This window comes from Ooceraea biroi, chromosome 13 (genome assembly GCF_003672135.1).
Source record: "Ooceraea biroi isolate clonal line C1 chromosome 13, Obir_v5.4, whole genome shotgun sequence".
NCBI classification, from domain to species: Eukaryota; Metazoa; Arthropoda; class Insecta; order Hymenoptera; family Formicidae; genus Ooceraea; species Ooceraea biroi.
Window position 1 is genome coordinate 8,884,657 of NC_039518.1, and position 25,000 is coordinate 8,909,656.

Here is a 25,000-nt window from a genome sequence, read left to right on the forward strand (position 1 = left end):
GAATAAAGACGGGAGGAAAAAGAAATTAGCTCCCCTGGCGTCAGAGAGCGCTAAACGAGAGAAAAGGCGCATTCTGCGCTTAGCACGGTGCAGCCTTGCAAGGCTGCTTCGTAATTTGAAGTACAAGCAGAGAATGCAGGGAATGCGCGCAGTATGTAATGCCTTACGGTAGGAAAGGATAAAATTACAGGTAGTTTTGCTTTTCTTTATCTTCCTCTCCCTTTCTCGTGGTCGGTGCATTCGCGAATACGATGGACGGAGGGTTCGGGACGTCCGCGGCTTCTGCGTGAGTCGAAAAAATGCAAACTGGTCAGGAATTAACTGCGATTGCGGGCGTTTAATAGCCGAGCACGAGGCAGCCTAATGGTGGCCGTTTGCTCGAATGTTCGCCGTTGAATTAATATTCGCGTGATGCCCGCGAAGGAAATTTATGAGCCGCGCGCAAACGCGACCTCGTCGCAATGTACCTGAAGATAATGCGGTACGGGGCTGCACATGAAGAGAAGTCTGTTCGTCTCGTTTTATTCGCTTACAATTCTTATGTAAATCTGCAGAATCTTCATGCTGAGATTGCGCGTATAAAGAAATCGTAAGGATTTGTGTACTTGCCAGTTGGTACAGTTAGCATTTTGCTTGTGTGTTTCAGCGGGAATTTTTATGAATATAAATATGTATTTCCTGAAAATTTTTTTAATAATGTATTATGTATCACTCGTGTGCATGTGCTTCTCTTTTTACAGCTCACGTGGATAACGAAGTATATTTGGGAAGGGCGTTGGAGAGACTGGGTGACGCCGCTCTGAAGGAACAGGAGCCGGATATAGGCGCGGCATTTCTCAAATTCGCGGTTGTCACGAAGGAGCTGAGTGCCCTCATGAAAACCCTGGTACGTGCAAACCGTGCAAATGAAGTTTGTATTAACGCGTGACATGCAGGTCGCACGGAATATTCCGTGTTTTCGGTACCTCCATGATTTTCTGTGGTCTACGTAAAATATTTAGCTTCTTATCGCTTTTGAACATGCATTTCATCATGACAGTGAATGTATTCCGATTATCATCACACAGGTGGAACATAGAAAATCTTGCGCTACGAAAGAGATTTTGAGAAATAACTCAAATAAGTTATTCAAAAATCTCGAATTATCAAAAATTTCGAAATTCTCAACCAACACCTATCAGCCGATTTTTTCTCTACAATCGCGAATGTTCGCGAGCACCTTGCGTGAATATAGAGACGACGGTAAATGCACTCCCGATGTGCGATGTGTGCACGCGTTATTGGAAAATCTTTTCACGGTCCATCGTCACCGGTGGTAACGACCTAGCACGTTCTTCTCGCATGTTGGTGTGGGTGCAAAAATAGAATTTCTAAACCAAGGATCGATATGAAAAACCGTGCGCCGACGACATCGTCGTCGTCGTCGTCGCGACGAAGCAAGATTACGCGGCCGCAGAAGCTTTGCAGAGATCGTCGATCGCGCGAGATGACTCTCACGATTGACGGCTGATCGAAGAGCAATGATCGACCGCGTTTTCCTCGGCAAAATAGTACCATACGGCACTCGCGATGTGCATTTTGCCGGGAAAGCAAATCGCGCTGCTGATCAAATTTTCCATCGTTGAGAGATTATACCTCTGAACCGCGATATCGAGTATGTGGGTCACAATCAATGATGAATACATGAGTTCCTACGAAGACAGGACTCTACGCTTAATCTTCACGTGTCACTAGATTGAAAAAGTACGTACTTCTTATTTGCAAAGAATTCTATCGTCCCTCGTGTATTTACACTTTTTCAAAGCGCCTAACTGCACGGTTGTCTTACTGCATGCTGACGATTGTGCTCACTGAGGGAAAGAACCCTCCGTGCACTCGTTTGTAATTTCCTGCCGCTGCGACTCTCATCTCTTTCTTTTTCGTCTTTCTGCCTTTCTCATTCTTCAAACTCCACCCGGGGGGTTACTCGTCTCCCGGCTGGATTAAGAAATTCGATTCAGTGATCATATTACACGGCGGCTCTACGTTAACAGGAACGATCTCACGTAAGAAGAGCCAGAGAGACGCGAAAAAATCGTTTTCAGAGTTGAGGAGAAGCTGCACTGTATGGCACTGTTAGGAATAAAACGTGCACATTCAGTCTACGTTTGAAAAAGTTGCCCGTCACAGTTCTCATCCTGTGAACAGACACGTGCGAATAAAGTATCTTTCTTAGTTGCAGCGCCAGATTGACTGAAAATTAAGAGAAGTAGAAACGCGTGATTCTCCGGGTGTGGACTTAAAGGCCGGACGATGCATATTTAAACTGGTTCTGACCGTTTCCTAAGCTCGCGTCACGTCGCGAAGCCAGCCTGTGCGGCACAAAATCGGGACGTCTCACAGCGGCGGGATAATTACGTTTACTGAAGCGTGCACGGACATTTTACAAGCCGCGAGAGCGAGCAGCGAGGCTCTCCTAGATCCTATCACGCACGAGCGGCTGCGAATTTATATTTATCGGAACTTCAAACACAGCTACTCTCGCCGCGGTCGCTGTTTCACCGCGGTTCCACGCTCCGATGTATCGCAACGTATTGCGAATTGAATCTCGGCGTTTTAGTACGATTTTTATTATATTTCTCCTTTTCCTTCTCCGCCGAGTTCCGAGCCATTGCGTCCCCGATCGCCTATAATCGCGCGGTGACGTCACGCCGGCTTCGGCTCAGCTCGCGATCACGCGTCCGGCGAGAGGCGAACTTTGATTATCGAGTATTTCGATACGTAGCATATCAGGCAGAAAGTGATAAATATTTTTATTTTAAGATCGAAATTAAACAGATACCAGATAGACTCGAAGGAGATGTCGTTTATGATTCCTGCTTCTTTCGCGGGAAGAAGCGTCATTTCTGCATGCAGTCGGTTGCACATCACCCTCGCAGGCCCATTATGCGGCGCGTTTGAGCGCTTTCCAGCTGAGCTTTCACGAGAGAGCCGAGAGTCGGTGAAACGGCCGGGGGATCGCCCTCGAGAGAAAAAGAGAGAGACGGACTCCGGAGAGGAAGCCGCGTTCTATTCGGGGCGAGCGGGCTAAGCAAAGTGCTGACGCGAATCGACGGTGATTCACTATTTGCCGGCCGAGCGGAGAGAGCCAGCCGGTGGTCGATTTCTGCTCTGTAGTCCTGAATACTCGTATTTCTCATCGCCATTTTCTATTCGAATCCCGTCAAACCGGTTATTCCGATAAATAGATAAAGTATTATGCCTTATTTTATCTGAGACAACTCTGCCCTTCGGCAGGGATAAGGAAAACTAATATTTTCACGTCTACCAGGAATACCGGTATTTTTATCATATCGAAATATGTACTGTGTTCGATACTGGACAGGCACGTTGCATATCGATTCTAAATAATATACATTTTTTTATTGCAAGTACAAGAAAGGAAACAGCCAATATTCGTTAAACGATTCTATCGTTCCAGATGCAAAACATCAACAACATCGTGATGTTTCCCTTGGATTCGGTGCTAAAGGGCGATCTGAGAGGCGTGAAGGGGGACCTGAAGAGGCCTTTCGAGAAGGCCTGGAAAGACTACGAGGCCAAATACGCGAAAATTGAGAAGGAGAAGAAGCAGCATGCCAAGGAGGCCGGCCTGATCCGTACGGAAGTCACGCCCGCCGAGATCGCCGACGAGATGGAGAAGGAGAGACGGTTGTTTCAGTTACAGATGTGCGAGGTGGGTGATATATTGGGCACTGTACACAAACGATGTAAACGTTGTTATGCGCAACAACGATTGGCGTGCATCGATAATCGATCATTTAGATTATCGTCGTGCGTCACGCGAAAAAAATGTGAACAAAAATTTCCAATTCAAAATTTTTGTTCGCATTTTTTATATCCTGAATGTTGCAATACAGAATTATCGAGATATCTTCCATTGAGATTCATAGATTGAAGGAGCGACGATAGTTTTCGAGCACGCTGTATTTGTAGATCGCTTTTGCGATGATTCAAGTTAAAATCGCATTTGCGAACGAGAATAAGCGAGCAAAGGTAAGAGACGTGGAACGAACCAGTAATCATTGATCAGAATTGTCTGTATTTGCTTGCAGTATCTGATCAAAGTGAACGAGATCAAAACGAAGAAGGGTATCGAGTTGTTGCAGCATCTAGTCGAATATTATCACGCACAGACAAAGTGAGTCGACAAAACATCTCTTTATTTATTGTCATAAAAAATAATCACTTTTCTCGAGGCTTTGATCTTTGAGACCTTGTGGCTGGTATAACGATCGAAACAACAACGATCGAATTTTCGGACGCTTACGTTCGGAACTTCAGTTATTTTCAGGATGGCTTGAAGACGATTGAACACTTTGGCTCATACGTGGCCGATCTCAGCGTGAAATTACAAAAAATCCGGCAAACCCAGGATGAGGAAAGGAGACGGTTAACGGAACTCAGAAGCCTCCTCAGGAGCTCCGGGTGTGATAAAGAGGTAAAATAAACGAGAGATCTTTTTTTCAAATTCGATTTGTCATAGAAAGCAAGCACCGATATTATCCTTCTTTGTTCTTTCCGTTATCAAATTTTACACTGTGAGCCGTATATCTTAGACAACGATCATTATTCACAGTTGAATGCGAACGCGAATGTGGGGTACTCGTTGCACCAGCTGCAGGGGGATAAGCAACACGGTGTCACGCGTTCCGGCCACCTGCTGAAAAAGAGCGAGGGCAAGATGAGGCGAGTATGGCAAAAGAGGCGGTGCGCCGTGCAGGCGGAGGGCTACCTCGATATCTGCCACGCGGACGAGAACAAGCCGCCCACGAGAGTGAACCTATTGACCTGCCAGATCAAGTTGGTGCCGGATGATAAGCGCGGCTTCGATCTCATAAGCTGTGAGTGTCGCGCTTAATGCTCGGCCTTAATGCTTCCGTCGTTTCTTCACGATGGGCGTAACACCGTCATTGTTCGATTCCAGACAATAGAACGTACCATTTTCAAGCGGAGGACGAGGCGGATCAGCGCGCGTGGATGTCGGTTCTAGTGAATTGCAAGGAGCGTGCCCTGCTCCGAGCGTTCGACGCGAGCGGCAAGGCGGAGCCCGGTAGCGGCAATCCTAGTCTCGTAGAACTGCAGCAGGCCGTCATACGATGCGCTATGCGGTTACCCGGAAACGATCAGTGCTGCGATTGCTCGTCACAAAACGGTAACTCGAACATCGTAGATCGTTAGGCTGGCCTTTCTCCGACGCGTGCCAAGTGCGTCCGTTATACTTGGCGCACGCCTAAAACGATTTCTCTGTAAAATTAGCGTATTACCCGAAGCGGAGGATCGATCTATTTCTAACTGAATTGACATTAAGTGAACGTGATGGGAATGTTTTATTATTCAAATATTCTTATCGAAAAAGAGAGAGAGTTGTAGGAGCTACAGTGTTCTCGTTGCCGAAGGGATGTTCATGTCGTCACGCGGCATAAATATTCTTTCCCGGTTCGCTGATCAGGCATTGTCGCGAATATTTCCGCGTGACAAAGCCGAACGAAATGGCAACTTCGCTCGTGTTCCAGTTCTCGTCTCGTTTTGTCATCAAACGACAATTGTGTCTCGTCTCGTTTTCAGATGCTACGTGGCTGTCGACGAACTTTGGCATAATAGTATGCATAGAGTGTAGCGGCATCCACCGGGACTTGGGCGTGCACATATCGCGAATACAATCCTTGACGTTGGACAACGTCGGTACCGCTCAGCTGCTGTTGGCGCGACACATGACCAATCAGGCGTTCAATGAAGTGATGGAGAGGACGTTACGTCACAATCTCAAGCCGTCGCCGACGTCGACGATGTGAGCAAATATTTGTTACATTCTTAATACGTAGTCGTATATTTTTACCATATCTTGTTGCATTTTAGGGAGGAGAGATACGAGTTTATACGCGCCAAGTACGTGGACAAGAGATATGTGTTGAACACGTGCGCGGACGAGCGCGATCTACTTTCCGATTTGGAGCACGCCGTTAATAACCACGACCTGCATCACCTTCTACAAGTTTATGCCGAGAACGTAGATCTGGCCGCGCCGTTGCCGACTTCGGTATTGTCGATATTTGAGTCGGGCACAAGTACCTCTTTACGATTTTATGGATTTAATTAGAAATAAATAACGGATGCTTTGAAACATAATCTTCAGTCGTGTATAAAAAAGAGGAATAAAGCTACTTTATTTTTATTCTACAAAGATTTATTACAAAGTTTTTATATTTTCAGGACGTAGGTGAAACCGCGTTACACTTGGCCATTCTGCGCGAGATGGGCAGCAGTCTTCACATTGTGGATTTTCTCGTGCAAAACATGCCGAGCGGTGGTATCGATCGGACAACTATCGACGGTGAAACGGCGTTGCATCTTTGCGCGCGGCACGATCGAGCGGAAGCGATGAAACTGCTTCTGCGAGCTGGCGCGGATCCCTCCCATCGGAACAAGCAAGACAAGACTCCGCTCGATATCGCTCAAGAAATGGGACATCATACGTGTAAAGAACTGGTAATTCAACAAATCGCATCTTAAATTTGTATTTCTCGCGATAACGTTGCTTGGTATTATCATTTTCTTCACATAAAGAATCACGTAAAGAGTCAATTAATCATTTTCAGTTGAGTCACGCTTTGCAGAGGCAAAAGACATTGTTCGATAATGTGAACATTGACTGGAACCTTTCTCACGACGAAGGCTCCACAGATTTCTCCGACGACGAGACGATAATAGAAGACAGGGTAAGTGCATCAACGTAAAGAGATACGTATCAACCCGTTTCATCCCGTTTTACACGGCGATTCGCAAATGGACGGTTCCGCAGAATGGATGCCTGACGCCCGAGAAGAAATCACGCAGCAGGCCACCGTCGTACGCCGGAGGCGGTGGTACGGGTGACTCGCCGGTGACGTTGCGCAGTCGGAGCAGTACGTGCGACAGCTTGCAGAGCGGATCTTCTCCGAGCGCGTCAACGAATCGCCAGCAAATGCCCCCGCCGCCGCCGCCGCAAGCGAGAAAACCCGTAGCTGGTAAGTTGCAGTTGCACTCGTAGCTCGATACGCTATGTGTTGCGCGAGAAATTCTCTCGGATGTGCTGATTCAGGATGATTATCGAGTAAGAGCACTTGTGCGTTCAGCAGAATCGCGCGACCATTAAGTGACAATCGAACGTGATTGCTACTTACCGTCGTAAATTAGCTTCGAACATGGTGTTTGCATTACAGCGTTGTCAAGCGTACCGACGCACACTGACATTGATAACTCGATGGTTTTTCCTGCCGAGAACGTTCTATGAAAAAGGTGTTTTGCGACTCACGCTTGACACGAATTCATGTATCATCTTCGCTTTAATTCCGCGATCTACCTTCTCTCTACGCAGTGCCCACTCCCATGGCGCCGGACATTTCAATGAACATCCACGGCTCGCTGAAAAAGCGGATAGCGCCGCCACCACCGCCAACCACCGGGAATGCTGCGAGCGGCATCGTTCTGCCACCGTCGCACTACGGTACGCTACCCACGTTGGCTACGTCGACGCACAGTCGTACGACCAGCGAGCCGATTTTAGCCGGCCACACTTTACACACTCTACCGCATACGTTGAACACACTAAATAGCCAACATCATAAGAGATCACCGAGCGGCGACTCGTCGACCGGACACGGTACATTCGATAGATGAATCCTGCAAGGAGAGACCTTCTCTCCGATATCTCGGCAAACTCGTTAACGTATTGTCTGTTTCTGTAAACAGCTATGGACAAGGTGAATAGCTCGACGCTGCAGAGACCGCGAAATCCGCCACCACCGGCACCGTCCGGTGTCACGTCCAGATTAAGCAACGGACGCAGCAGCGAGTCATTGAGCTCCATGTGCTCGGATCACGGTCTGGGCAATCCCATTCCACCGCCGCGGAAGGTAAGCTTCGTTAATCTAAATTGCTGATCGACTTAAGGGAAGATTCGAGATCCGAGAGAATCGGTGGTATTGTTTTTCCACTCGATACTGTGGAATAAATGCTTTCTCTTGTTGAAAGTATGCTTCCGTGTTCTCCTCAAGTGTTCGTAACACGAGCGTTCATTGATGTAGTTTATATACCGGCGAAGAGACAAGTTCCGAACTTGATTTAGGACACCCTTTCGCATAATTAATATGCCGACATCGTCTATTTCCTAACGAGTGTTCGATATTACGCGACTGTTTCACTATCTCATATCTTACTCCTTTGCACATGTACGTTCGATCGGATGGTTGCCACTCAGAGTCCAAGTTTGTGCTAACACAATAGGGGAAGATGTAACTAACTCTGCAGGTTGTGCCACTGTCGTTTTTTCTTTTGTAGTATAGTTGTCATCCGATTCATTTCCGTGCGGGCTTGAGCATTTTTTATGTTTATTATACTAACCATACCGTCAAGCACTATCGACCTATCTGTATTCATTCACTTACATCACACCATTGATACAGTATTCTTGTACACTTGATCCTCTTCCATTAGTCATCATGTGACGATAGATAACATTGTAAGATTCCATTATCACTGTATTATTCCACTCATTTAGTTCATTGTCATTTCATGTCGCGAATCATACAGTCACATCTGATCCTTTAACAAAATTTACGAGAAGTAACTTTCTGTAAATAATGTCAACAGTATTATTTTTAATATCTCTAATAATTGACCAATGTTTTTTATTATATAATAAATGTCACTTTTTAGATTTCGAGTTTTAAAATCGCTTTGCCAGGTACCTCTTGGAATAAAATTGATCGATAAGAATAATAAATCAAATCATGAACAAATATTGAGCAGATTCAAATTCAAACATTCGCTGCGGTAAAGTCTGAATTATAAACGTGCGATCAGATATACTTACCGGTGTGTGGATATGTAGAAGATGCATGCATTTCAAGATCAGTGCTTTATGGTTTGTCATTAACCATTGTTGGTACAGCGAAGGGACCGGTCCAGGCTAGAGAGCTACGCTGAGGAACCTTCGTCTTTGCTCCCAAATCTGAATCTGGTAAACATCAGCCATCCCACATTACGGCACGTTACACTTGAAATTCACCTGCTGCGTATGAGTGCATTGTTTTAATCGCGTTATATCCGTGCAATAGCTTTGTTAAATAACTTTACGTATTATTAATCGATGCGTAGCGCGATATCCATGTTACATCAACAACCATGCGTTATTGATTAGCAGTTGTTAATATTACAATCCACGTAACAAAGGGACGTAGTCCGTCACGTAATCACGAAGAAAACAAATTGTTATCACGCACTGCGTGATAAGAGCTTGCCTCTGTTTTCATCTATCGATGATACTTTCAAGTGTAACAGTGCTTTTGCATGATCAGTCGTGCTGTACGTATCATCGCGTTTATATAATTCATTTGGAGAGGCTTCAAGTATAATATCGTTCCGCGTTATGCGCGCGCGCTGAGTAATCATTACGACCTCGCTGCCAATTCAACCACACACGATTAGACGCTCGTTATCGGTTGAGATCGTACTACTCGATCGTAACAACGATATCTCCCGCGAGATTTAACACTGCGGTCAGATCTCTCATCGCTGTGACACGTGAAACCCGTTGCGTGTTGTGCCGTGAACTAACATTTTCCTGGACCGATAATTATTAATTAATAATTATTAATAATCTACCTCCGATTTCCCTGATAAGACTTGCATTCCTTAAAACCACTTTTGTACATATTTGACTAATATTTTGGTAAACGTTACATGTAAAGTGCAACTGTAAATACTGATTCTCGCATGGATTTTCCGAGTTGATTTGTTTGTCATGCTACTTTTACACCCAACTCGCGATACTTTAAGATTCTCTTGCCCTAAGCTATCCGAATATTAAAAATCGCATAACTGGCATGATGTCAATGTTTCATACTGGAAATTCTAGTTTCGGTACACGTAGAGACGTGCATAGTTACGTCGTTACCAGATAGTCAACCAGAAACATGCATAAAATTATATTTCGTTAAAATCCTTTGACATCTATATTGCAACGAAATCATCAAATGTTAAATCTCGACGTTAAATCTCTCTAGAATTTCCAATGTTCTAATTTACGAAGAGCAAGTAGCTCTTACGCTTGTTGTCTCGTGACAAAGGTGCGAGCAAGAAGGTGCTTGTTTCTGCCAGGATGGTTGAAACAGGCACGTCGCTCTCCTCTACCCATTTCATCAATTCTCACAAATAATTTTTCCAATCTAGCCGACTTCGTCGACGTTGACCGGTCTGCGACGCTGCCGGGCCCTGTACGACTGCGAAGCCGACAACGAAGACGAGCTATCGTTTCGCGAGGGCGAAGTCATTATCGTGACAAACGAGCAGACTGACGACGATAATTGGATGGAAGGCGCGTTAGAACGAGCGCCCGATAGGCGGGGCATGTTTCCGATTAGCTTCGTGCACATGCTGCAGGATTAACACTCGGTAAGTTTAAACTCGTTGGCGAGCGTCTTCAGCACTGCCAGCTCGATGAGCGTCGCTAGTCTCGGCCGGAGAAGCTGGCTGAGGAAGCCGAAGGAGTGAAACGAACGAGACGCGTGTTCGAGCCATCATCTTTGTTTCTGCAAGCCTCTCCCGAATTCCGTGGCAGCCACGAGCGTTTGAAGAAAGAGATGTTAGATTTGATCGACGGGCGCCACTAGGAAATAAAAACACTTTGTCTACATTTGGACTCTCGTTTTTCATATTTTTGCTGATGTATCTCTCGATATTTTTGTTTTTAACGTACATCACGAATCCTGTAATAAATCTCAGTACGCTCTTTCGTCATGCATGAAATAACTGATCGTACAAACACCTCGAGGTCGATGTTCGGGGGTTTCTGATATTTATCGAAGAATGTTGTATCTGAAGAGTTTATATACATAGAGATTTTATTCATCAATTCGTATTATATACGATACGCAAAATATAATATAGTGGCAAGTTAAAATTTCGGCTGACAAAGCATGATATTGATAACAACGCGTTGCAGTAACTGACTTTGCAACTGACGTTACAATTGGAATTAAGAATGATTCTCGATTGTAAAGCCACGACGATAAAATGTGATACATAATATTTCAGAGTAAATAATTAATAACTGCGAAATATATATGAAAACTCTCTATGATATATATATATATATATATACATATATTTAAAGAGCAGATTAACGAACAAATTGTGAGTCATGAATGACATTTTCCATATTAAATGGTTTAACGAGATGTTAATGTAGATTTTATCTGCTGCATTCAACTGATGTACGGGATGAGAGGTCCTCTTTCCCAAAAACACATAAATCAAGCATCTATTAATAAGGAAAAGTTAATGATAAATATGTAATAATAAATAACTGTATGTTAGAGCTAAAACAAAATATATGAAAGAGACTCGAATGCAAATTAGAAAAATATATAAGTTTTTAGTATCGATTTCACCAATATCTAAAGAGATCCTGTACGGTGTACACTCGTGATCACATTGGTGATCAACGAAATCGTGTCGAGAAGAAAAAGAGAAATACGTACAGTTGTGTTAGTTATCTCAATGTACGTACTTACGTACGTACGTACGTTCTATTGATCTGGTGCATGTTCTTTTTTCTCTACTGCCAATATAACGGATCGATTTAACGTAGTAATAGACAGAAACTCGTGGTATAGGATACCGTATTCGTATTTTACGTTTAACGCTAAATATGCCTATCTACTTGTAAGGCTGAACTGTTGAATGCAATCTTCATGCGAGACAAATAAATCTCAAAATCAAACGATCATGTTTGGCGTTAAATACATTAAATACGAACTATAGTTCTTAGCAACAACGGGAAACGATAAAATTTCGTGAACGGAGAAAACACTGGAGGAGATGAATTTTACGAAGATGAAGCACGAGATGTTATACACACGATATTGCATGACACTCGATAGTATTATATTAGCGTATTCAACTTAAGATCGTCGTTACGAATGTATATGTACATTTTCTTTTTGTAATGCCATACTACATTATTAGTCGATTCTCCGATAAAATATGACGCTCGAAACTGGTTGTTAGCCGCTAAGCGTGCTACAAAAGACGACAGAAATGTGTAACGTGATCGCGTTATATTATTATTAATATTCTATTCGAGTACATGAGACCAAAGAGGATTTTGCAAAAGAAATAGAATCGTCGAGAATGGAATATTTGCGGAATCGTTTTAATCGATTGAGTTCTTTTAATTTAATTTAACTTCTCACGTTTAATACTGGAAATATGTAGCAAAATTCATTTTTTGAGTGTAAAATATTGTAACAACTCTAGCAGTACTTTAATAATAATAATAATAATAATAAAACGTAATTATATATATATCTGCTGTCATCGATCGATGAAACGGTTCCGCAAATCGTCACGATTCAGTAATGTTAGCCTGATCGACGGGATCGGCATGTGTTCCTCGTGTAATATATACGGACTGTGCGTCGTTGCTTCGTCAGCACGAGTGTGATTACTGAAGCTGTAATTTTTTTTCTTACGATTATTAATAGGGCTTTGTACATAAACAAACGAAAGTAGAGTATACGTTATCAGCTGTGACACTATTTCTCTCAAGTGTAATTAATTGATTTAAGGGTGTAACGCCTAATTATATATTAATATATAATTAATATATATTAATATATATTAATAAATTGCTTCATCCAAAACATAGCTGCTACATAGAGAAATTTCGCAGAGAACGTTTCGTTTTATTTAGATAGAAATAAACTTTTATTTACTTCAATCGCGCGTGTGCGCACGTCATCCTTTTATGTGTACATAGATTCTCTCATACGTAACATTTTTCTAAACAGCTAAATATCTACATTTTGTACGTTTTCAATTTTATTATTCTCATGGTCAAAAATAAATCGTATTAATTATTATCATTATGACCATAAATGGTGTTAAGAATATTAGTTTCACAAATTTACTATCTATAACATTCAGAATAGAAACGTCAGAGTAAACTAAGGTGCCATTATCAAAAATAATTCTTCTCATAAAGACTTTAGGAAAAAATTGTTCCGCTTTAAATTAAAGTATATATCACGCGTTATATTACCTAAGACTAATATAAAATAATTAAAATCAACAGATTAAGGGAGAGAATCGCCAGTTTATATAATGAACATTTTTTAATGTGACTATGGAGTTCTTTGATCTTCTAATTTCGACAACACATACCAATAATAACACGAACCATTACGCAATTGACTGGTCATCACATTTAAGGGAAGTGAAGTCGTTCTCTAGGATATCGTCGGTTTGATAGCCGTGTTTCTCAATATCTTAAATGCAGTTGTTTAAAAACAGGAAGTAAACGCGAATAAATGCAATCTTATTTTTAAGCCCAAACGATAATCTAAGGTAAGCCTAACGAGAAATAAGCGTACCGTTATATCGAAGTTGTATCTCGCCTATGACTTCAAAACGTAATAATGTCTGTAATAAAAAAAGGAAGTGTTATCTATTTCAAACATTGAATGGGCGTTCTTTTACCTCGCTTTATCTTGAAATTCGCGAATTTCATAGCAAACGCATCAATATCGTCATGTTGATGATTTACGTTCGAAATAGGAAAACGTGTCGTCGATCTATGTAAATACGTGTATAGAATTAGAAGTAGAAATCGTGGTACGTATGCGCGTGTGCGTGAGACGATGGAAAGAAAGGGAAAATACGTCGATGTTTATATTATGTACCGAACACATATTAAAAAAAAAAACGATATAGTCTAAGTATGTGGATACTGTCTATTTAACTGTACGGTTTAAACGATGATCCTTTGCATTTCAAACTTAAGAGTAGTCATTAAGTAGGCTGTAAGTATTTATTATAATTTTGTAGTCTACTCGTACTAGGCGAAACGTGCGTGAGTGTATAGAAACGAAACAAGGTTCTTCAAATGTTTGGTACGAATTGCAAAATGCCTGACTCGAATCGATTGCAATGATGTAATCGTGACTAAACTCTCTCTCTTTCTCTCTGTCTAATTCTACGTTACGACTACGATTGTCAGTCGAGACGGGGCGGATAGTTCTTAATATCAATTTTTTATAAATGGTTGATAAATAATTAAAACATTATAAAAAAGCAAAAAAGATCCAAAAGCCCTTGAGACGTTTCCTATCCATTCCTTTTTGGGTGCCCCGTCTATATTTGGCAGAGAGCTAGAGAGAGAATCACAGAGTTAACTAAAGATTAAAGTATAATTCATCCCGAGGGTAACGTATCAGTCGCTACACGAAGACGCACGAATTCGGAGAGATAACGACTCCTTGGATCCGAGGCAGCAGCACAAATCATTTTGTACTCGTATCTGATATTTTACCAACCTTATACCGATATTGCGTGAGAAGATATATTAATATATTAAATCCTTACGTGTACGTAGCCATTCCGTTGTCGCGAAAAAATTAGATGAAGCGAAGAACGATGACGAGTCGATCGAATAAAATCGTACGATTCTAGATTCGGCGAACGTGCGTCGCTCGCTGATGCAGGTCTAAACATTTATATATTATGGAACGATATAGATATTGTATCGACATTTATCTATTACCTTTCACCGTTAAAACTGTGCACATTGTCCCCGAGCTGAACGCGACTTCAGAAATGTAATAAAAGAAGAAAATAAATGCTGTTTAGAGAACTACAAGCTCAATCGTCATGCTCTTTCATGTTTCATTCTCAATTCGACATAAAATGCAGACATCTTGTACTTAACATATATTGTAACTTAAACTAATGCCGATGAACAGGTTTGTATACACAGGTGTTAGTTACGGTATTATTTGCAGCACACAAAAAAACATATGTATATGTATTGTGTGTGTATATATATATATATGCGTATGAAAAATCTTTTATTGAAAAATGTTCCTTCACGCTACAACGTCAGTATACCCTCGTCTATTAACTTTTCATAACAGTACAAAAATTGCATTTTTACAAGTTATCCAGCTTACTTATGTGACTAAGATACCCCGGTTAGCAATTTGACGAATTCAAAAGATCTTATTACAGCTTATCTAGTATTATCTGAAGAAGCTGCGGCAAAATGTGAACACTAGTTACTCGGGGCGAAGATGCGAAATCCCCACATACAAAAAAAATGCGTCCCGCGATACGCTTTCCGGTCGCGTGACGCATAATTTCATTTTAAAGCAAAAATTAGTCAACTATAACTTGTCGGGTCTTACGTTGTGACCGCACCGGATGTAATTATCGCTTGCCGTCTCGGTCGCCGTGGACATCTTTAGCCGGAAACTCGCATCGTCTCATTCCCGAAATCACAAGGAAAGTCATTCTAAAGCTGCTACTACTACTACTACTATTACTATTACTACTACTACTACTACTACTACTACTACTACTACTACTACTACTACTACTACTACTACTACACTACTACTACTAGTATAATCATCAATGCACAACTCTTCAGCAGTCGGTAATCGCAAGTGTCCGGCCAAAGAGTATCCCGCAAATTTTTCATCCCGCACATATCCTACTTTCGTTTCGTTCGTCCTGAACCCCGAGGTCAACGAGCGGATAACAAAACACGGCGAGCGTGGTACATTTTACTGGCGTCCATGCCGTGGAAGTCGACCGGAGAACTCGATATGACTGTAGCGAGTCAAGAAAAAATAAAATGTGCACACGCTCGTATTAATCGTAGGTTGGAAAATAACGAGAGCTCGAACGCAAGGTCTCGGTGCCTTGTACACTGACAGAGAAATAGTGGCAGTTCTATCAATATGTAGCCACGTGAATTTTTCAAACGGAAACGTTGCGCGTCATTATCGATGTCTCGTATCGATGCTTCTTTCGTCATTTTCCACTTTGCGATTGAACATTCCGCGTCCACGCCCATCCGTTTGTTACATCGCTCATTCGTACGCACCGGCAACATCGTGTCCCGGGAAGTCACGAAACAACCGCCGCCGATTAATTTTCAGCAAGACGGATGTCCAGCGATTCTAATAACGAGATTGTGTTGGTACTAAGTACATATGTTACGCTACGCCCATAAGCTTACTACAAACAACAATGACGATTGATTAATAATAGATCGGCAGAAAGTTAACGCAGCGGCGGTTTCGTTCCTCGGTAGGATTGATCAATATTTTTCATTTTTTTTTGTTTTTTTTTTTTTCAATTCTGATCGCTACGCAAGTTTCGCGGATAAAATCTCTCTTATAGTTCAGGTCCTGCCTTTGTCAGTTGGTGATTAAATGCTGCATTTCGATTAGATGAGATATAATAATTCCTACGTTGAATGAAGTTTCTAATGTATCGCTTCCAGTCTTTGAGCTTTTTCGCTTGTCTTCTCTGCTTGGGTCGCCTTACTTATTACGTGCATGTATAACATGGTGAATGTGTGTGGTATATGTGTCTGTGTTTTTCTTGTATTTCTAAATTATCATGGTAATATTATGTGCACGTAAATTTAATATACAATTAATTAACTATACAGGTTAACTGGTAAAAATTAAAAATGTATTATTTGACTAGTTTTTGATCGTTTCGCTTGGAATTCATACGGGTTTCATCGATATATACGTATAAATATATACGTATATATGTATATCTCTGTGTGTATGCGTATGTAAATCTGATCATTTATGTATGTTTTTTTGGTACTATTGCCACTGATCGAATAGAACATATTGCGTGTGAAAATAAATAGTAATTAAGTATTAGTTGTTCGTTCCGTTTACTAAAGTCGTTACTAAAGATATACAGTACAGTTTTTATTATTTTCAGCAGGGGTATTCTTGGATTCGAGAAATCACCGCGTTCTTACACGTATTATCCTTTAGCAATATAATCATTACAAGTTTAATCGCTATAATATACGTTAACTACCTTTATTCTTTTCAATTTGAATACTCTACGCTCTTTTATTCATATATTATTCTCCTCATTCATATATCTATCCCTCTCCCTCGCTCTCTCTCTCTCTCTCTCTCTGCACGTTTGCTAACTTTTAATATTTTGACAGTTTGTCAATCGCAGTCTTCCAATTCTTCTATTCACGCGCACGAGATCCATGCGAACGGAAGGACAGCGAAGCGTTCTTTAAACAAAATTTAAACCGACGGATCGTGGCGCGTGAATTGATCAGTCTTTAATTATTTTTTTTTAAAATCACTATCATCGATTGTTACTTACTAGCTAATGCAATTTAATATATTTAATTTTCTTCTTGCACGAAAAAATATTATGCTACGTTATTCGCGACACGCTAGTTTGACGTGCTAAATAGATTTTAGATACGATGTATGCTTATAATTTAAAGCCACAGATTTCGATGTCGCGTCACGATACGTGACGCCAGTCTGCCCCCTCGAATTTCGCTGCTACTTTATAATATGAAATTTCTACGTCTCTTATAGATTCGCTCGTTTCCATCGATATAAGGCCCTTAATATCTTAATTATTGTTTATTTACTCGCGTTTATGTAGTCTACCATCGCATAAAAATAGAAAAAGAGAAGGGAGTAGAATTCACTAACCAAATTGGGAAAAAAAATCACGAGATCTGTGTGCAAACTACGAAGCATACATGCCGCCATACATGCTCTCCGGTAACAGCTGAGACTAAGTTTTAAAGGTATGCGCTCGGATTAACTTATGCGACAAGATGACGATCCTTTAAGTATGCTCGTTCTCTTACAACAGTGATAAAGCGATAAAGCGATAGTACACGGGAGTGTTGTGAAAAACGATAATAGCGATAATGTAATTACGAGAGTAGTAGTAGTAATAGTAGTAGTAATAGTAGCGATAATAATAGTAGGAGTGAGATAGCAATAGTTGGTAATAAAAATGTAATTAATCGTAGTAATAATAGTAAAAAGAAGTAAAATCAGTCGACTTGTTAAAAGCGAATTACATTATGTACAATATTGTTACCTACGTCTTCTGCCGTTTAAAATCATATACCGATTCCATTCTATACAAAATGGACAAATAACATGAAAAATAATATTGCAGAACACCGTAGGATAATACCATTTTCTTTTTCAGTACTCTTTCCTCGCGTTTAGTATGATTTAAAATTCCTTTCATAAAATCTTATCGTATATATGCAATGTGTGTACATAGTTTTGTTTCTTATATATTTATATATACGGATGCAGCAAAGAGTCGAGGAAAGATCCATTTCTCTAGCATTTTAATAGAATTTGACTTACCAAATTCGGTCAATTAATAATATCATTGCATCAGATATAATAAAAAATACAATTTATACGCGCCTGTTAAGTTGAGTGTACGTATAGAAGTGTTAAATATGTAAGAACATCTATATAATAATGTTCTCTTTATCATTCATTCACTCAAAGCTGATTTATCTTCACCTCAGCAATGTCGCAAGTGTCGGACATTTTATCCATTTGGTACCGCTGTTAAATTCCAAAAGTAAGCGTGTAAGCGTGTAAGCGTGTGTGTGTGTTGTGTGTACGTACACGCAATATTCGCATATGAGTAATATGTAATATTTCCTTTAGTCATGATTAATGATTAATAATCGCTCGCTAGTACGCGCCGTTTTGCTCACTCAAGTTTTGGCAAACGGAGTCTCTCTTTCTCTCTCTTTTTTATGAGTTTTCGGAATCGAAAATCCGAAAAGCATTATTCGGATTTACTTACGAAGTAAATCCTAGGACACGCGAATATGGAAGATTAGGCCTCGCCCCCTATCCCTTGCTCGGCCACCCTGTAGCAAAGAGATTCCATTTCCGATTCCATTTCGATGTCGATTTCCGGTTCCATCCTTTCGTTCACTCCCAAGATAGACTGTCCTAGATGGTACTCCCGCGGCGCGCTAGCGATACGTTGCACTTTTTGCATAGACTGCTACGTAAAACACATCAAAGGCAAAAGTATATTAATAAACTGGTCATGTATACGCGCGGTATCGGAGTAAAATTTCGAAAGGGCAATCGTTCGTACCTGCATGGTCGGTCTTCTCTCAGGAACGTGCATCGTGCGCAAATTGTTCAGATTCAGATTCATATTCTGATTCTGATTCTGATTCTGATTAGTTTGCAGATACGGCGTAGATATGCTGTTTCTGTGGGAGGTGATTGCGAACTGATTGCTGAATGCATGGGTATTGTGCATATGGCTCATATTCAGGCTCGGTTTCCTATGCTGCTGCGGATTGCCTCCGTGCCTCCGGTTATTACTGTACCCAAAACTGTTTTGCCATCTAAATTTTCAAGAATATATATTTTTATCATTACATTTCCATAATTACATATATTTTCTGTGGAGCGGAAAATACGCTTCAATGACTCACCTTGCAGCTGGTCGCGGATTGCCAAGTCTGCTGCGCCACTGCTGCACTCTTTCCTTCTGCTTCTGCGAGAAACAATCGTGCTGCATTACCTTCTCCAAAATGTTGACGCATCCACACAGAATACTGTCGTCCACACTGTCCAGAACCATCCAACCGCACACTACGAAAATGATGACACATGATTTTCCTCCAATCACTCTATGTATATATATTTCAGCGGGTCATAACAAACTTAAACCGTTTGTTTGTTGTCTTTATACGTACATTTTACAACCACCTTCATAAACTGCGCGGGAATATCTTGCGGATCGTTTTCTCGAGTCGGTTTCAACGGGGTGGCCAGGATCGTTTTCAGTTCGTCCATCGTATTGACGAGCAACAATGGACCGTACGAGAACGAATTTTGTGTACCATCGCGATGTACGGTCGATTGTGTGAAATTCTTTTCTAAATTTACGAGCAAATTGTATCGCTGATGCAACTTTGCGATAGAGAGCGCCAACTTGTGCCTGGCGCCCTTTGTAACTCCTTGCTCGGCCAATTGCTCCTCCGTCGTTTGCAACATCTCCTCGTAGCTTATATTGGCGAACAGGTTGCTGTACTTGTGAAGACGTAACGATTTAAGCCATGCTGGTACATCTGAGAGCGAAAGGAGCAGCGATTTAATTAAAAATTTAGATTTTAAACAGCTTTATCCGATTATATCTTGTCCACCTTGTATTCAATGTTGGAATCACATTTGGAACTTACCTCTCATGCCGCTCGCGAGAGTACGAAACGGAGCTTCGTCCAAACGACTCTCACTGCCGCTACTCGCGCAGGAGCTCTGCGGGCTCAACGGACTCAGACCAATATTAATATTGCCTGTGTAAAACATAATCGCCGTTTAAATCAACACGCGGACATAATGTAGATTCGAGTATGTACAAAGTACAGGTGGGAATTACTAGTGTGATCTCCGGAGACACTAAAGCTGCGTGGCTTGTGCCTGCTCGTGTTGTTCATATTGCCAGCGCGATCGCCGATCTCGAGATGATGCGACGACGCTACGGGTGGTGTCAGGCTATTCGAGCGACGTTGACGGTTAATGGGCGGCGGGAATTGCGGGTTGAAGGTTGAAGTGCTCGGTTGCCCACTGAAGAAATTCTGATCATTCTGTTGCTTAGGATTTCTCAACCACGGTACGTGGTCCCATCTTGTTACATGGAAAGAACTAAAATTGCAATTAATCTTTGGTACGGCGATCTTTCCTTCAATTTGTTCATTCACCTGTTTTGAGTATTCGAATAATCTTCGACAGCGCAAGTGACTGGCACCGTGCTACTGCTGATGCGATCCTCCAAGTCTTTAAGCCACTGAGTTAAAAAGCGTCTGTCTTGACTAGTTATAGCTGGATGTATCAGAGTATAGCTCAGGAGTTGCTGCGTCTGTTCTGTGAATTGTCCCGTGGTTACGCAGTAGTTCACTAATTCTGGTATCACCCGTAGGTAGCATGCTTTGCACTCTGCATTACTTGGATTCAGCAAGGGCAAATGTAACAAGAGTTTACTGAGCGCCTGTTGCATATCTGAACCGATTAATTTACCAATGTACTCTGAAATAATTCAAATATTTTACGGTTAACGTATCCACGCATCAAATATGGTTATTTAAAATGTACATGCAGTTTGTCCTTGAGTACACAATTACCTGGATCATTGGCATTTCTTTCCTTCATACCCAATTCCGACACAGAATGCAGAGAATGCTGCACCGCCTGTGCAAGGAATCTTGCTTGAACTGCTGGTATACGGCGCAGTAGTGCATAAAGAACGACAGTTTGTTCGCACTCGTTCCATTGGGAGAATACACGTGTCAATTCGCCCACTTGTTCGTTAAAGGGGGTAGCGTTCGACCACTTCATTTTGTACAGCGTGTATCAAGAATTTTCCTTCCTCAAAACTAGCGTGTTTAAAAATCACCCAAGATAAATACACACAGCACACGTGTTCACAGTCTTCAAATAGCCGATAAATGCCACTAGCCTCTGTTATAAAAAAAAACAATTAAAACCAAACATTAAAATTTATTTCCATTTCATTAATTAAAATTGAATGTATGTGTGCGTGTGTTAGATGCGCAAATTAATTCGGTTTTACTTTACGAGGGAATTGAATCTTTATTTTTTTTATCATTTTTGCACAAATTATTTACGCGCGCGCGCGTACCTGTGCAACATATGAAAAAATATGCACAAAGCAGAAATGGAGAAAGACCTATACACATAAACTATTTATTTATTAAGATTAATGTAACTTGAATTTTGAAAAATTTTCCATGACCGATACAGCGAAATAGCGCCGCAATTACACGCTAGTTCGGTGAAAATACGTGCCTCGAAGCCGAGAATCTACACTGGCAAAACAAGAGGCGCATCTTGGCGAATCGACGGAACAAAGAGTGCGAAAGGCCTGCCAACGCGTTCCTGTTTTGCCAGGTTTGCCGAACGACGCATATATGTCGCGTATAACAGCAGCTACGTTCACTTCGCTGCGCGATTACACGGCATCGGGCGGCCATGAAAAATTCGTCAGGTTTTCCCCGAGCTATATATATCGAGCCATTTTTATCAACAGTAAAGAAACGATAGCAGCAGAAAATAGTGGTAGTAACGGAACAATCACGAGCAAACGAACGCGCGATCATAGGTGCGACCCGTGCGACGCTTTTCCGTCGCCGTGTTATCCGGCATGCCGAACTCTGGCAGATTTTTCATCGTCGTTCGTGAAAACGCCGCCTCCGCAACGTCGACCGTGCGATAATACGACGCACCGAATTCGGAAAATGTAGGCGCGACATAACCTAACGCCGTTTGTATGTATACGCCGATAAGAATTCCGCTGAGGTCAAGTTTGTTTACCCCGCGCGCGATGCGTGTGTATTTATAGCCTTTCCTGCTGCGATTTGCTTCGGCGGTGCAATGGCACCGCGCGCGCGAGACGGAGGACGATGCGGAGGGCAAGAAAGAGAACGGATAAACGAGCGCTTCGCGAGACTAAAATACCATAAAACATCCTTTCCTCTTACAGCCAGAAAATCAGTATTTCGTCACTCTTGGTGATCTCCGCGAACGTGGCCCATTTCACCGGAAGTTTGCAAAAAATTTCGGGAATCGTCGATTCGGCGTCAACGTCGCGCGCTACTGTGTGCGTGCGCGTGACGTCACAAGATGACGACGAAAGAGGGGAAGGGAAAGAGCGCGCGAGAGAGAGAGGAAAAAGAAACAGAAACCGGTAATAAATGCGAGACACAACATGACGAAAACATATATGCGTACATGCTGGCGAGGGAGCGAAAGCAAAGAACACGAAAACAAGAGGGAACAAAGACAAAAAAATGGCTATTCCGAGTTGCCACGGTTAGCGAGCACCGCTCCGCGGGGGGCGATCGAGAATGGTCGATTGATGACAAGGACGAAGAAACTCGAAAGAGAAATCCCGAGCGGTGCAGAATTGATAAGGAGACGGCTTCGTACGATCATACCTATCTCATTGCCGAGACGCAGCAATGGAGCAAAGCAAACAATACGCCGCTAGCTTCAGTCGGTCGGCACGCCGACGTCGTTGAATTGGAGCAGGCACGATCCACTCCCTTCCCGCTCAGCCCGTCGATGGTTCCGCGGAATCAAATGCACTTTGTAATTACCGTGTGTGAGATGAGTCAACGAAAAACTTCCTTCTATCGGCACGCTTTCTTCTCTTCGACGCGAGGACAGCAACGAGACGCACGATTTACAACATTTTACGCGACTTCCGGTCGCGAGAAACATCTATCCACCACAGTGCCACACGGTGGGCCTACGTGACGTGACCACACTACCCCGCCGTCCGCTCGGCTCACTCGCGAGTCGCGGCGATTGGCCACGACGCCGAACGTGCTGACCAATCGCGATGCGCGGATGGGCGCGGGTCCTTTGTGTCGCTGACACGTTGATAATGCTAACTGGAACTGCACGAAAACGAACATGATGCAAGTTACTGAGAATTACCACTCAGGTATCGGAAAGATCATAACGTGGCCAACTTTGTATCAAAGAAGGAATGTTTTGCACTTTATTTATATATATATTCTGCAGTCAACATTGTTGCGACACATGTCTTGGAGTATCTGATACATTATTGTTCCTTCTTCTAGGAAATTTATTGGAGATATTGGAGGTACAAATAAAGTTACACGATACACGTCTTGTCCCACCTATAATATACGTTTATATTGCACTAGTCGATACACTAAGTCGAATTACTAAGCTCTATATACTCACGTTTTCCTAATTTTCTTGACAAACATATTTTTGCCATTGAAGTCAGTTTATTAATGTTCCATCTACAAGAAAACACCAATAATGTTTACGTAGATTCAACAGTTGTCATGAATAAGATCCGATGCGAAACGTATGCTGCTAACACAATGTAAGAACAAGGCCTGGGAAACGCATTCTCTTTTCTTTGTTTATGAAAGATGGATCGCAGCATACTCGTGAGGATGTTGCAAGTTATCGCTTACGAATTAAATTAGCGTCATAATACTTGCTTGCGCACAAACAAGTCGACAAGATCAAAGTGAAAAAAAACAATTGAAAAATTATATAGCTTATATACACAATTATACACAAATTAGGTCAGTTACTCCTTAACGTACTAAACGCTGCTCGGTATTAAATATTAAATATTCTCGCTCAATCCACCGCTCTCTGTGACAAGAGCTCGCTCCAGGATAACACGACCTTCCTTGTATCGTTGCTGCTCGTCTGTTGCAAATTCGTACACCCAGCCGAGCTTAGCATCACAGTTTTTGCAGCTGACGTCTCGGACCATGTGACGACCCGTCAGCATCACTCTATCCTGTACCTCGCTGTATATCACGCGATACGGTTAAATGATTAAAAGATACGACGAGAGTGTGTGAACTTTGGATATTCACATAGTTTTGATGAAACAGTTAATCTTGTAAGAGAAGCAAGTGAAGAGAATTGGATAAACGCACCTATAATTCAGATTGACGACTTTGTTGAAGAGAAAAGCACGTCCCGTGGCACCCGTGAAGCGTGTGCTCACGAGCTGTGACCTGTTAGTGAGGTTGGTGTCACAGGAGGCGCAGGAGAACAGCCGAGCGCCGCCGATGTGTTCGAGAAATATCACTCCCATCGCGAGAGGCGGCTGAATAATCTAATCCAAATTGCTCTACGATCAGCGGGCTTCGTCTGGTCAGCGAATCGATACGGTCGCACGTCGCAGCAAACGAAGGCTACACCACGCAATTGTCATACTGTTGCTACACTGCCTCGCTGACCGCTGACGCTGCTATGTCGCTATGGCGCGCGTCAATGTATGCGTGTGTAATGTATAACATTGAGGGAGAAAGTGGGAGAAGTGTTTGTTGCTTGCCGCGTAGACCACGACTCATGGAAACACTAGACTCGACGCGAAGACGTGAAGGAAGACGCGTAAAGCGCATGAATATCCAGACACGACGCGGGATATTTGAATCCGTTTAGAAGCATTTCATTTCAGATGGAATCCGTTTACACGAAATAAATAATGTGTGTGTATCATAATTAAAGTTAAAAAAGATTGTGATTATTTTGAAATG

General features: G+C 42.1%; 4 protein-coding genes across 14 annotated transcripts in view; 1 reads left to right on the forward strand and 3 right to left on the reverse strand.

Moving 5' to 3' along the window:
* LOC105286296 (persulfide dioxygenase ETHE1, mitochondrial) overlaps window positions 1-9,088 on the reverse strand; it is a 41,058-nt gene extending 31,970 nt beyond the window's left edge. The window contains exon 1 of the mRNA XM_011351146.3: window positions 8,894-9,088. Coding sequence (XP_011349448.1) covers window positions 8,894-8,953 — 60 coding nt within the window. The 5' untranslated portion in view covers window positions 8,954-9,088. The remainder of the gene's footprint in view (window positions 1-8,893) is intronic.
* The window catches only part of LOC105286293 (arfGAP with SH3 domain, ANK repeat and PH domain-containing protein), a 30,163-nt gene extending 15,443 nt beyond the window's left edge, over window positions 1-14,720 (forward strand). The window contains exons 3-17 of one of the 5 annotated variants that reach the window (XM_020033926.2): window positions 741-886; window positions 3,461-3,715; window positions 4,095-4,180; window positions 4,324-4,480; window positions 4,619-4,883; window positions 4,967-5,194; window positions 5,608-5,830; window positions 5,899-6,079; window positions 6,253-6,528; window positions 6,639-6,758; window positions 6,842-7,046; window positions 7,397-7,525; window positions 7,771-7,934; window positions 8,972-9,040; window positions 10,252-14,720. In XM_020033926.2, the coding sequence (XP_019889485.1) occupies window positions 741-886; window positions 3,461-3,715; window positions 4,095-4,180; window positions 4,324-4,480; window positions 4,619-4,883; window positions 4,967-5,194; window positions 5,608-5,830; window positions 5,899-6,079; window positions 6,253-6,528; window positions 6,639-6,758; window positions 6,842-7,046; window positions 7,397-7,525; window positions 7,771-7,934; window positions 8,972-9,040; window positions 10,252-10,467 (2,720 nt within the window). In that variant the 3' untranslated portion in view covers window positions 10,468-14,720. Of the gene's footprint in view, window positions 1-740; window positions 887-3,460; window positions 3,716-4,094; window positions 4,181-4,323; window positions 4,481-4,618; window positions 4,884-4,966; window positions 5,195-5,607; window positions 5,831-5,898; window positions 6,080-6,252; window positions 6,529-6,638; window positions 6,759-6,841; window positions 7,047-7,396; window positions 7,682-7,770; window positions 7,935-8,278; window positions 8,381-8,971; window positions 9,041-10,251 lie in introns of those variants that run through there. The other 4 variants (XM_020033924.2, XM_020033928.2, XM_020033927.2 and 1 more) reach the window with 4 other exon arrangements.
* A 188-nt stretch (window positions 14,721-14,908) lies between these two features.
* On the reverse strand, window positions 14,909-23,231 carry LOC105286299 (protein Smaug). Of its 4 annotated transcripts, none has more exons than XM_011351157.3 (9): window positions 22,895-23,231; window positions 21,062-21,398; window positions 20,642-20,966; window positions 20,320-20,585; window positions 20,123-20,236; window positions 19,637-20,011; window positions 19,373-19,532; window positions 19,024-19,282; window positions 14,909-18,924 (listed from the first exon to the last, which is right to left on the reverse strand). In XM_011351157.3, the coding sequence occupies exons 2-9, from the start codon at window positions 21,273-21,275 to the stop codon at window positions 18,754-18,756; spliced, it is 1,884 nt and encodes a 627-aa protein (XP_011349459.2). In that variant the 5' UTR covers window positions 21,276-21,398; window positions 22,895-23,231; the 3' UTR covers window positions 14,909-18,753. The 4 variants fall into 4 exon arrangements, with proteins under 4 accessions (XP_011349459.2, XP_011349457.2, XP_011349456.2 ...); XM_011351155.3 differs by having other exon boundaries at window positions 14,909-18,927; window positions 23,057-23,230; XM_011351154.3 differs by having other exon boundaries at window positions 14,909-18,927; window positions 22,895-23,230.
* A 203-nt stretch (window positions 23,232-23,434) lies between these two features.
* Window positions 23,435-24,774, reverse strand: LOC105286300 (protein yippee-like 5). Of its 4 annotated transcripts, XR_003407366.1 has the most exons (4): window positions 24,395-24,749; window positions 24,050-24,262; window positions 23,673-23,734; window positions 23,435-23,605 (listed from the first exon to the last, which is right to left on the reverse strand). XR_003407366.1 is itself a non-coding variant. In XM_011351162.3 (3 exons), the coding sequence occupies exons 1-3, from the start codon at window positions 24,553-24,555 to the stop codon at window positions 23,487-23,489; spliced, it is 342 nt and encodes a 113-aa protein (XP_011349464.1). In that variant the 5' UTR covers window positions 24,556-24,774; the 3' UTR covers window positions 23,435-23,486. The 4 variants fall into 4 exon arrangements, 3 of the variants coding, with proteins under 3 accessions (XP_011349464.1, XP_011349462.1, XP_011349461.1); XM_011351162.3 differs by lacking the exon at window positions 24,050-24,262 and having other exon boundaries at window positions 24,395-24,774; XM_011351160.3 differs by having other exon boundaries at window positions 23,438-23,734.
* Between the last annotated feature and the right edge of the window lie 226 nt (window positions 24,775-25,000).